At 42.7% G+C, this 10,815-nt stretch overlaps 1 protein-coding gene across 1 annotated transcript in view; it reads right to left on the bottom strand.

The window, feature by feature from the left end:
• celf1 (cugbp, Elav-like family member 1) overlaps positions 1 to 10,815 on the bottom strand; it is a 41,729-nt gene that overhangs the window by 22,902 nt on the left and 8,012 nt on the right. Inside the window, exons 6-9 of the mRNA XM_080729598.1 lie at positions 9,621 to 9,782; positions 9,054 to 9,123; positions 7,136 to 7,258; positions 5,665 to 5,775 (exon numbers count right to left, since the gene is read on the bottom strand). Of these exons, the coding sequence (XP_080585724.1) occupies positions 5,665 to 5,775; positions 7,136 to 7,258; positions 9,054 to 9,123; positions 9,621 to 9,782 (466 nt within the window). The remainder of the gene's footprint in view (positions 1 to 5,664; positions 5,776 to 7,135; positions 7,259 to 9,053; positions 9,124 to 9,620; positions 9,783 to 10,815) is intronic.

The following is a 10,815-nucleotide window of genomic DNA, read 5'->3' on the forward strand; positions in this document are numbered from 1 at the left end:
CATAGAGGAGATCAGAGGAACATGGAGGAGATCAGAGGAACATGGAGGAGATCAGAGGAACATAGAGGAGATCAGAGGAACATAGAGGAGATCAGAGGAACATGGAGGAGATCAGAGGAACATGGAGGAGATCAGAGGAACATGGAGGAGATCAGAGGAACATGGAGGAGATCAGAGGAACATGGAGGAGATCAGAGGAACATGGAGAAGATCAGAGGAACATGGAGGAGATCAGAGGAACATGGAGGAGATCAGAGGAACATGGAGGAGATCAGAGGAACATGGAGGAGATCAGAGGAACATGGAGGAGATCAGAGGAACATGGAGGAGAACATGGAGGAGATCAGAGGAACATGGAGGAGATCAGAGGAACATGGAGGAGATCAGAGGAACATGGAGGAGAACATGGAGGAGATCAGAGGAACATGGAGGAGATCAGAGGAACATGGAGGAGATCAGAGGAACATGGAGGAGATCAGAGGAACATGGAGGAGATCAGAGGAACATAGAGGAGATCAGAGGAACATGGAGGAGATCAGAGGAACATGGAGGAGATCAGAGGAACATAGAGGAGATCAGAGGAACATGGAGGAGATCAGAGGAACATAGAGGAGATCAGAGGAACATGGAGGAGATCACTGTTACCTCCATTTAGAGCAGACCTGGGCATTGTGTGGCCCTTTGGTTCACTCTGACCGGCCCTTGTAGTTTAATGGCAAATTACAAAATAAACTCATTTTCTAATTTCACCTCATGCATGGACTAAAGCTGCATTCCTTGTATTTTTAAGTTTTTTTTAATTCATGTACATATGAACGTAATGCGTACATCAGCACGTGTGTGTGATCATTGGATGTTGTCTCAGACTGGTCACACGTCAAGGCCACCTGCCTTACCTGCATCAAAAAGGGCTAAAGTGGCTAGTAAAAAAAAAGTCAATGCCAATACCTAGAGGAACATAAAGGACTGATAACCTCCAGTACCTAGAGGAACATAAAGGACTGATAACCTCCAGTACCTAGAGGAACATAAAGGACTGATAACCTCCAGTACCTAGAGGAACATAAAGGACTGATAACCTCCAGTACCTAGAGGAACATAAAGGACTGATAACCTCCAGTACCTAGAGGAACATAAAGGACTGATAACCTCCAATACCTAGAGGAACATAAAGGACTGATAACCTCCAGTACCTAGAGGAACATAAAGGACTGATAAGCTCCAGTACCTAGAGGAACATAAAGGACTGATAACCTCCAATACCTAGAGGAACATAAAGGACTGATAACCTCCAGTACCTAGAGGAACATAAAGGACTGATAACCTCCAGTACCTAGAGGAACATAAAGGACTGATAACCTCCAGTACCTAGAGGAACATAAAGGACTGATAACCTCCAATACCTAGAGGAACATAAAGGACTGATAACCTCCAGTACCTAGAGGAACATAAAGGACTGATAACCTCCAGTACCTAGAGGAACATAAAGGACTGATAAGCTCCAGTACCTAGAGGAACATAAAGGACTGATAACCTCCAGTACCTAGAGGAACATAAAGGACTGATAACCTCCAGTACCTAGAGGAACATAAAGGACTGATAAGCTCCAGTACCTAGAGGAACATAAAGGACTGATAACCTCCAGTACCTAGAGGAACATAAAGGACTGATAATACCTAGAGGAACATAAAGGACTGATAATACCTAGAGGAACATAAAGGACTGATAATACCTAGAGGAACATAAAGGACTGATAAGCTCCAATACCTAGAGGAACATAAAGGACTGATAACCTCCAATACCTAGAGGAACATAAAGGACTGATAAGCTCCAGTACCTAGAGGAACATAAAGGACTGATAATAATCAATACCTAGAGGAACATAAAGGACTGATAAGCTCCAATACCTAGAGGAACATAAAGGACTGATAAGCTCCAATACCTAGAGGAACATAAAGGACTGATAATACCTAGAGGAACATAAAGGACTGATAATACCTAGAGGAACATAAAGGACTGATAAGCTCCAGTAGAGGAACATAAAGGACTGATAATACCTAGAGGAACATAAAGGACTGATAAGCTCCAATACCTAGAGGAACATAAAGGACTGATAAGCTCCAGTACCTAGAGGAACATAAAGGACTGATAACCTCCAATACCTAGAGGAACATAAAGGACTGATAAGCTCCAATACCTAGAGGAACATAAAGGACTGATAAGCTCCAATACCTAGAGGAACATAAAGGACTGATAATACCTAGAGGAACATAAAGGACTGATAATACCTAGAGGAACATAAAGGACTGATAATACCTAGAGGAACATAAAGGACTGATAACCTCCAATACCTAGAGGAACATAAAGGACTGATAACCAATACCTAGAGGAACATAAAGGACTGATAAGCTCCAGTACCTAGAGGAACATAAAGGACTGATAAGCTCCAGTACCTAGAGGAACATAAAGGACTGATAACCTCCAGTACCTAGAGGAACATAAAGGACTGATAAGCTCCAGTACCTAGAGGAACATAAAGGACTGATAACCTCCAATACCTAGAGGAACATAAAGGACTGATAAGCTCCAATACCTAGAGGAACATAAAGGACTGATAACCTCCAGTACCTAGAGGAACATAAAGGACTGATAACCTCCAATACCTAGAGGAACATAAAGGACTGATAAGCTCCAGTACCTAGAGGAACATAAAGGACTGATAATACCTAGAGGAACATAAAGGACTGATAATACCTAGAGGAACATAAAGGACTGATAACCTAGAGGAACATAAAGGACTGATAACCTAGAGGAACATAAAGGACTGATAAGCTCCAGTACCAAGTAGGGTTGTTCCATTAATCGATCTTTAATCGAAATCCGGGTTTTTTCCTTTGGACGGTTTAAAAATAAGAAATCGTCAAATCGAGTTTCACTTTAATTAGGGTAATTCTTACTCATTGGAGCCTTGCACGGGGCAAAAAGTACACAGCCCGGTCCTCCTAAAGCAGTACGACAAGGTCCGACACCAAATTAATGTCATTTTTCTCTGATGTGTCATTTCGTTGATGTGCATGCAGCGCACGTCAGACTGGGCAGAGCTCACCACAGCACTGCGCTCACTCGCGCTGGTGCAGGCAGCAAACAGAACAAACGCTGCGGAGCTGGTAAACTTGTAGTTTGAAAGAAGCTTATTAATTCTGTGTTACCCACCTAACTGTAGTCCTACTGTCCCTGTCACTGTGTTCAAAACAAAGGAGATGATTGTGGACTTTAGAAAGAGTGGCCCCACCTCCACCCCCCTTTACATCGGCGGCGATGCTGTGGAGGTGGTTTCCAGTTTCAAGTACCTGGGAGTGCACATCGCAAACAACCTGACCTGGAAGCAGAACTCGGCCTCCTTATTAAAGAAGGCTCACCAGCGAGTCTATCTCCTGAGGAGACTGAAGCGGGCGGGGCTGGGTACCCCTGTCCTCACTTCCTTCTACAGGTGTGCGGTGGAGAGCATCCTCACATCCTGCATCACTGTGTGGCATGGAAACTGCTCTGCTGCAGACAGGAAGGCTCTGCAGCGAGTGGTGAAGTCTGCTCAGAAGATCACCGGAAGCAGTTTACCTGCCATCAGTGACATTTATACCACCAGATGTAAGAAAAAGGCTACCAGCATCATGAAAGATGTCACCCACCCTGCTCACGGTCTGTTTGCCCTCCTCCCTTCGGGCAGGAGGCTGGGTAGTATAATGGCCAGTACCACCAGGCTAAAGAATAGTTTCTTCCCTGTAGCTGTGAGAATGATGAACTCTGGACTTTGAAAACTGTGATCTTGCACTGGGAGATTACTCGTGAACTCTGCACTATGAACTATGCTGTTTTAATGCTGCTGTTTTAATGCTGCTGCTCTTAGTATTATCTTTTTTAGCGGGCAAGTGTTTTTAGGTATTATGTAGTTTTCTATAGGGTGTTTTTATATTTATTTCGCCATGTCCAGGACCTGGGTAACAAATTTCGTTTTGTACCTGTACTGAATGACAAATAAACTCCTTGACCTTGACCTTCATTTTGCGTCGCGAAGCGAAGCGCTTCGCCTCCGTTTACAATCAATCAACATCTCCATGGAGGGAAGGTGCAGGGGCGGCCTTAGCTCTGTTTCACCAGTTTCACCAGCCTCCAAGAGCTGGCCAGCAAGCCTTGTTCAACCAGCAACTTGTCACTGCACGTTCCTCTGTTGCCACAGCAAGCTGTTTTGCCACTCACTATTGCTAATGAAACACTAAGGACTTAAGTCAGTGGTCTTCAACGTTTTCAGGCCAAGGACCCCTTAGTTCAGAGAGAGATGAAGCAGGGACCCCCACAACCTGTTCATAGATTCCATATACAGTAGTTTCATTGTTTGACAGCACACTCATCAGTCAATTTGTGTTTTCAGATATTTTTGAACTGTAAATACTTGACCTTTAACTCTGCACTTAGTCTGCTCTTTTTCCCCTCAACACCAAACCCCAAAAATAGCAGCTCTACAAGCTCACAACGCCTCGCGCTGCGAGGCGTTGTGAGCTTGTAGAGCTGCTATTTTTGGCTAAAGTTCTCAGAATATGTACGCTAGGAGGATTCAAGTGGTTAATATAAAAAAGGAGGAAAAAAAGTTTCAACCACACAAAGATTTGGAGGGACCGTCTGTAGTAACACTGAGGACCCCCTGGGGGTCCCGGACCCCCTGTTGAAGACCCTTGCTCTAAGTTAACTTCTGTATGTGATTGTTGCGCCACTAAAGTTATTATTATTAATATTCATATTATAATAACCTACCAGTCAAGGAGCTCATATTGAGTCTATTATTAATATTAATATTCATATTCTAATAACCTACCAGCCAGGGAGCTCATATTGAGTCTAATATTAATATTAATATTACTAGACGCTAGCGTCTAGTCGGCGACCTGGCCAACTCGGGAATGATGTAAATAGGGAACGAATGCCTCACCCTTTAATGCAAACCCCATTATACCTGTTGTCATAGGACCCGTTTTGACCATCTGTTTTCCTTGGTCCCCTTATGCCCATATATGGAGATCTCTGCACACACAGTACCAGTTGCGGAAAACTCTGATGTCAGACATCAGCTCCGCATACGGGCATTCATTTTATGCCCATATCTGGAGAACGCGCGTGCCGGTGGGACGAACGGTTCTCGAGATACGCGGATTACATACATACACACATTCACAGAGATTTCTTTTATGAAGTGATGTCACAATGAGTCAGCGCTTGCGCCGATTTCCTCCGGAGCAGCCTGATGTCAACAATCAGCCTGCATAAGGAGATTCGGGTCGGGTCGAGGCCCGGCACTGCACTCCGCGCCGCGGCGGGGAACGCGCGGGCCGAATCTGAAGCCGGTGGGACGAACGGTTCTCGAGATACGCGGATTACATACAGACACACAGACACAGATTTGTCGCATTTATAGATAGATAATAACCTACCAGTCAAGGAGCTCATATTGAGTCTATTATTAATATTAATATTCATATTCTAATAACCTACCAGCCAAGGAGCTCATATTCAGTCTATTATGATCATTAATATTATTATAATATTATTTACCTGCCAAGGAGCTCATATTCAGTCTATTATGATCATAATTAATATTATTATAATATTATTTACCAGCCAGGGAGCTCATATTCAGTCCTCCTGCTCCTGCTGCCAGAGACTGCAAGGCTCCAAGGGACGCCATGGGGTTCACTGAGCTGTTAGTGGACGAGCTGGGAGAAGAACCTGCACGATATGAACACATGAGGAGTTAGTGGACGAACAGGAACCTGAACTAGAGGTCTTCACGGGGGCCCCGACCCCGAAATTATCACTCGGAGCCGGGTTGGAAACGGTCGCATTTCCCTCGGAACACTTCGGAAACGGGACTGTAATCATCATGTGTATAACCCGAGAGGACCCGATAGGACCCGTACTGTGTGTGTGACGTGTGGTACTTTCTGCTTTTTATGCAAACTATAAAGCAAGCAATCAATCAATGCACTGGCGTGCGGTGCTGCGCTATGATCAGGATCGGACTGGAGTTGTGTTTAACGTGTGCTGTGCTGTGTTTAGGCTGACCTAGGATCAGATTCAGGTCCGTTATCAGCCGCAAGGCAGCGACATGAAGAAAGGCTGTGTAACTGTGAGATGATATGCTGGTCTAAGATCAGATTTCGAATTATTCAACCTCAAAGTATTGGAATAGTGGAATATTGGACAGGACTGGCCAAACTGTCAAATATTAAGTAAGCAAGAGGCCAACATTGTGAAAATAGCAGATCTACATGCTCACAACGCCTCGCAACGCGAGGCGTTGCGAGGCGTTGTGAGCATGTAGATCTGCTATTTTTTACACACGTTCACGTTGCCCAGTTCAAATATGTGTCCCAATTTGGCTGGGAGCCAGTCATTGGATTTTTATTCATTTTCATTTTTTCATTTCATTTGAAAGCTGGGGATCATAGCTACAAAATGATATATTGGTTGTGGAGATTGACCCAACAGTTTTGAAGATATGGCTTATAGAATGATGCCATGCTGAAATACTACTTTTGAGATATTCAAGTTCTAAATACATTTCTAACCTGCAAATGACCTGACGATCTCTCACATTAATTAAAAAACGTCTTATTTACATGCAGAGTTAAGCTCTGGCGTTTAAGTGAAATGTAGCCTGAAATGTATGAAATGCTTTAGTGGCTTTATCACATTTTAGTGAAAAAAAAAAAAAAGGTATTTTCAGTCCCTGTCTAAAGCTGTACTTTCCGAGATGACTGGCTCTCAGTGAGATTGGGACACATATGTTTATTTTGGGGGTCACGGCCTAGAAAGGTTTGAGAACCCCTGGTAAAGAGCATTAACACATTCATCCACCAGGGGCATTGACAACTCATTCTTATGACTTCCTATCTAGCCACGCTTTATAAACGATACTGTATATTTTTTAAAGAGAAAAAAAAAGCAAAGAAGCAAAGAAAAAAATATTCGACTTCGGTGAACAACGTCGAATAGTGACTTTGATATTCGGATATTTGGTGAATGCCCTAGTGTGTGTGTGTGTGTGTGTGTGTGTGTGTGTGTGTGTGTGTGTGTGTGTGTGTACCTGAGCTGGTGAGCGCGCTCAGTGGGCTGCTTGATGATGTCATAGCGTTGGACCCAGAGGGCGTGGCCTGAGTGGCGCTCGCTGCTGCTGCCAGCGCTGCCAGGTTCTGCATGGCACTGAGACCTGTGCACGCACACACACACTCATTAGAACAGCCCTGTGCACGCACACACACACTCATTAGAACAGCCCTGTGCACGCACACACACACACTCATTAGAACAGCCCTGTGCACGCACACACACACTCATTAGAACAGCCCTGTGCACGCACACACACACTCATTAGAACAGCCCTGTGCATGCACACACACACTCATTAGAACAGCCCTGTGCACGCACACACACACTCATTAGAACAGCCCTGTGCACGCACACTATGATGGCCATCACCAGCAGCCATACATTGGGTAAAGAGATGGTGGACACAAGGTTTGAGTTCTTCATTTAACTTATATTTATTATTAGTAAAGAGATGGTGGACATTCTGTAAGCGTTTGAGTTCATCATTTAACTTATATTTATTATTAGTAAAGAGATGGTGGACACAAGGTTTGAGTTCTTCATTTAACTTATATTTATTATTAGTAAAGAGATGGTGGACATTCTGTAAGCGTTTGAGTTCATCATTTAACTTATATTTATTATTAGTAAAGAGATGGTGGACATTCTGTAAGCGTTTGAGTTCATCATTTAACTTATATTTATTATTAGTAAAGAGATGGTGGACACAAGGTTTGAGTTCATCATTTAACTTATATTTATTATTAGTAAAGAGATGGTGGACATTCTGTAAGCGTTTGAGTTCTTCATTTAACTTATATTTATTATTAGTAAAGAGATGGTGGACACAAGGTTTGAGTTCTTCATTTAACTTATATTTATTATTAGTAAAGAGATGGTGGACATTCTGTAAGCGTTTGAGTTCTTCATTCAACTTCATGCAAAGACACACTCAACCACTAATTGACATTCTGTTTAACCCATTCAGAACGGGTACATTATTTTATGCTTTAACTATTGAAACATAGTAGATATACAATGTGGAAAATGCAACATGACATGTCTGGCGGTCTGGGCGAAAAAATTAATACAAAATAAATATGAAAAATAAATAAATAAATAAACTTTTGTGCCACTGATCATAGTAGTCCAGTTGCCACAATGTGCACCCTGACATGTTGAGTTTCTAAATGATGGGGACATTTCTAACATAAAACCTTGGTACACCAAGGTTTTATGTTAGAAATGTCCCCATCATTTAGAAACTGCCGGATGATATCTTGCACATGTTGAGCAATTTTCACAATTTGCATAATTGGCTTTAATTAGCATAATCTCCTGTAATAATGGATAATATCTCAAAAACTGATTGGCCGATTTGAAGAAGAAAAAAATCGTAGTGGTTTGGGGGGTTATTGAGGATGCTGGATCCATTTCTGACATTTTCTAAATACCATATACCAACTTAAAGTGGGATGATTTTGATACTTTTTTGTTGATTTTCCAAATGATGAAGTGACTATTTTTGGTAGGCTATTGTGCCAGTCATTGTTCTAATAATTAGTGTGGATTGTTTATATTTTGCTTTTGAAATGCAGATAATCTATAAGCATATAAATAACCACATTTGTAATTTAATTCATAATCAAAATCAACAAAAAAAAAGTATCAAATGTGTGCGTGTGTGTGTGTGCCTACCTGTCATAGGGTGTAGGTTGTTCAGTGTGTGTGTGTGTGTGTGTGTGTGTGTGTGCCTACCTGTCATAGGGTGCAGGTTGTTCAGTGTGTGCGTGTGTGTGTGTGTGTGCGTGCGTGCGTGCATGTGTGTGTGTGTGCGTGCGTGCGTGCGTGCGTGCGTGCATGTGTGTGTGTGTGCGTGCGTGCGTGCGTGCGTGCATGTGTGTGTGCGTGCCTACCTGTCATAGGGTGCAGGTTGTTCAAAGCGTTGCCCTGATTGGCCGACTGTTGGAGCAGCTGGAGATAGAGCTATACACACACACACACACACACACACACACACACACACACACACACACACACACACACACACACACACACACACACACACACACACACACACACACACACACACAGCAGTGGCGTCAGTTCAGCAAAAGCTAGGGTCTGGCAAAGATGGAGTCCTCATGGAAAAGAGGCTTTACATTTTGTACAACACGGTTCTATTGTGAACATAGCAGATCTACAAGCTCACAATGCCTTGGCTAACGACTCCGACTCTCATTGGCCTGTAACTGTGTGTGTGTGTGTTTGTGTGTGTGTGTGTGTGTGTGTGTGTGTGTGTGTGTGTGTGTGTGTGTGTGTGTGTGTGTGCGTGCACTCACAGCCAGGTACAGTGTGTGTGTGTGTGCGTGCACTCACAGCCAGGTACTGTGTGTGTGTGTGTGTGTGTGTGTGCGTGCACTCACAGCCAGGTACTGTGTGTGTGTGTGTGTGTGTGTGTGTGTGTGTGTGTGTGCACTCACAGCCAGGTACTGTGGTCCCAGACTGTTGAGTCCTGCCAGGTTTCCCCACAAGGAGGCAGCGTTGAGCTGCTGCATCTGCTGTTGAAGCTGCTGAGCCATCCTCTTCTGTTCCTTATCCTTCTGGGTGTCTGCAAACTTTACTACTATAGGAGACGAACAGCCCTATAAAATATAATATATACTGTTATTATATGTTCCTTATCCTTCTGGGTGTCTGCAAACTTTACTACTATAGGAGACGAACAACCCTGTAATATAATATAACATAATATAATATAATATAATATAATATAATATAATATAATATAATATAATATATAATATATACTGTTATTATATGAATTAATATCCTTTTCTGTTCCTTATCCTTCTGGGTGTCTGCAAACTTTACTACTATAGGAGACGAACAGCCCTATAAAATATAATATAATATATTATTATATGTTCCTTATCCTTCTGGGTGTCTGCAAACTTTACCACTATGGGACTGGAACAACCCTGTAATATAATATGATATATAACATATTAAACCCATTCAGAACGGGTACACATTATTGTGTATTATTATTTTATGCTTTAACTATTGAAAAATAGCAGATATACAAGCTTTTGACCAGATTCTATAAGTGTCTTTTGAATCCTTCTAAGGTTTTTTTTTGAAAAACCTATGTTTCTGTCAGCAATCTGGCCAGCCATCGTCAAAGAAAAGGTCCTTTTCACTTCAACTGGAACTCAGTTAGTCTGTTCTTGAGAGACTACTATGTCAGTGGTGCTCAAATCTTTTCATGTGAAGGACCCCCAAAATGATATTTATCTGGCCACGGACCCCCATCTCAAAATATCTAGTTCCAGGGACCACCCAGAAGCACAATTTGAGTTACAAACGTTCGCTTTAAAAAATACATATATTCAAAGATTTGCACACATTTTCATGATTTTTCAAAAATAGCAGATCTACAAGCTCACAGCGCGGCACCGCGCTGTGAGCTTGTATATCTGCTATTTTTCACTGGTTAAAGCGTTCAATAATTCTAGGCCTGAATGGGTTAATATGAATTATTATATTTCTGAGTGTCTGCAAACTGTACTACAATAGAGCAGGGGTTTTCAAAGTGGGTGACGGGGCACCCTGGGGTGACGGGGCACCCTGGGGTGCCGTGACGGCAGTCCAGGGGTGCCACAAGATCATTTGATA

This window comes from Nannobrachium achirus (assembly GCF_963921795.1).
Source record: "Nannobrachium achirus genome assembly, chromosome: 7".
Taxonomy (NCBI): Eukaryota; Metazoa; Chordata; class Actinopteri; order Myctophiformes; family Myctophidae; genus Nannobrachium; species Nannobrachium achirus.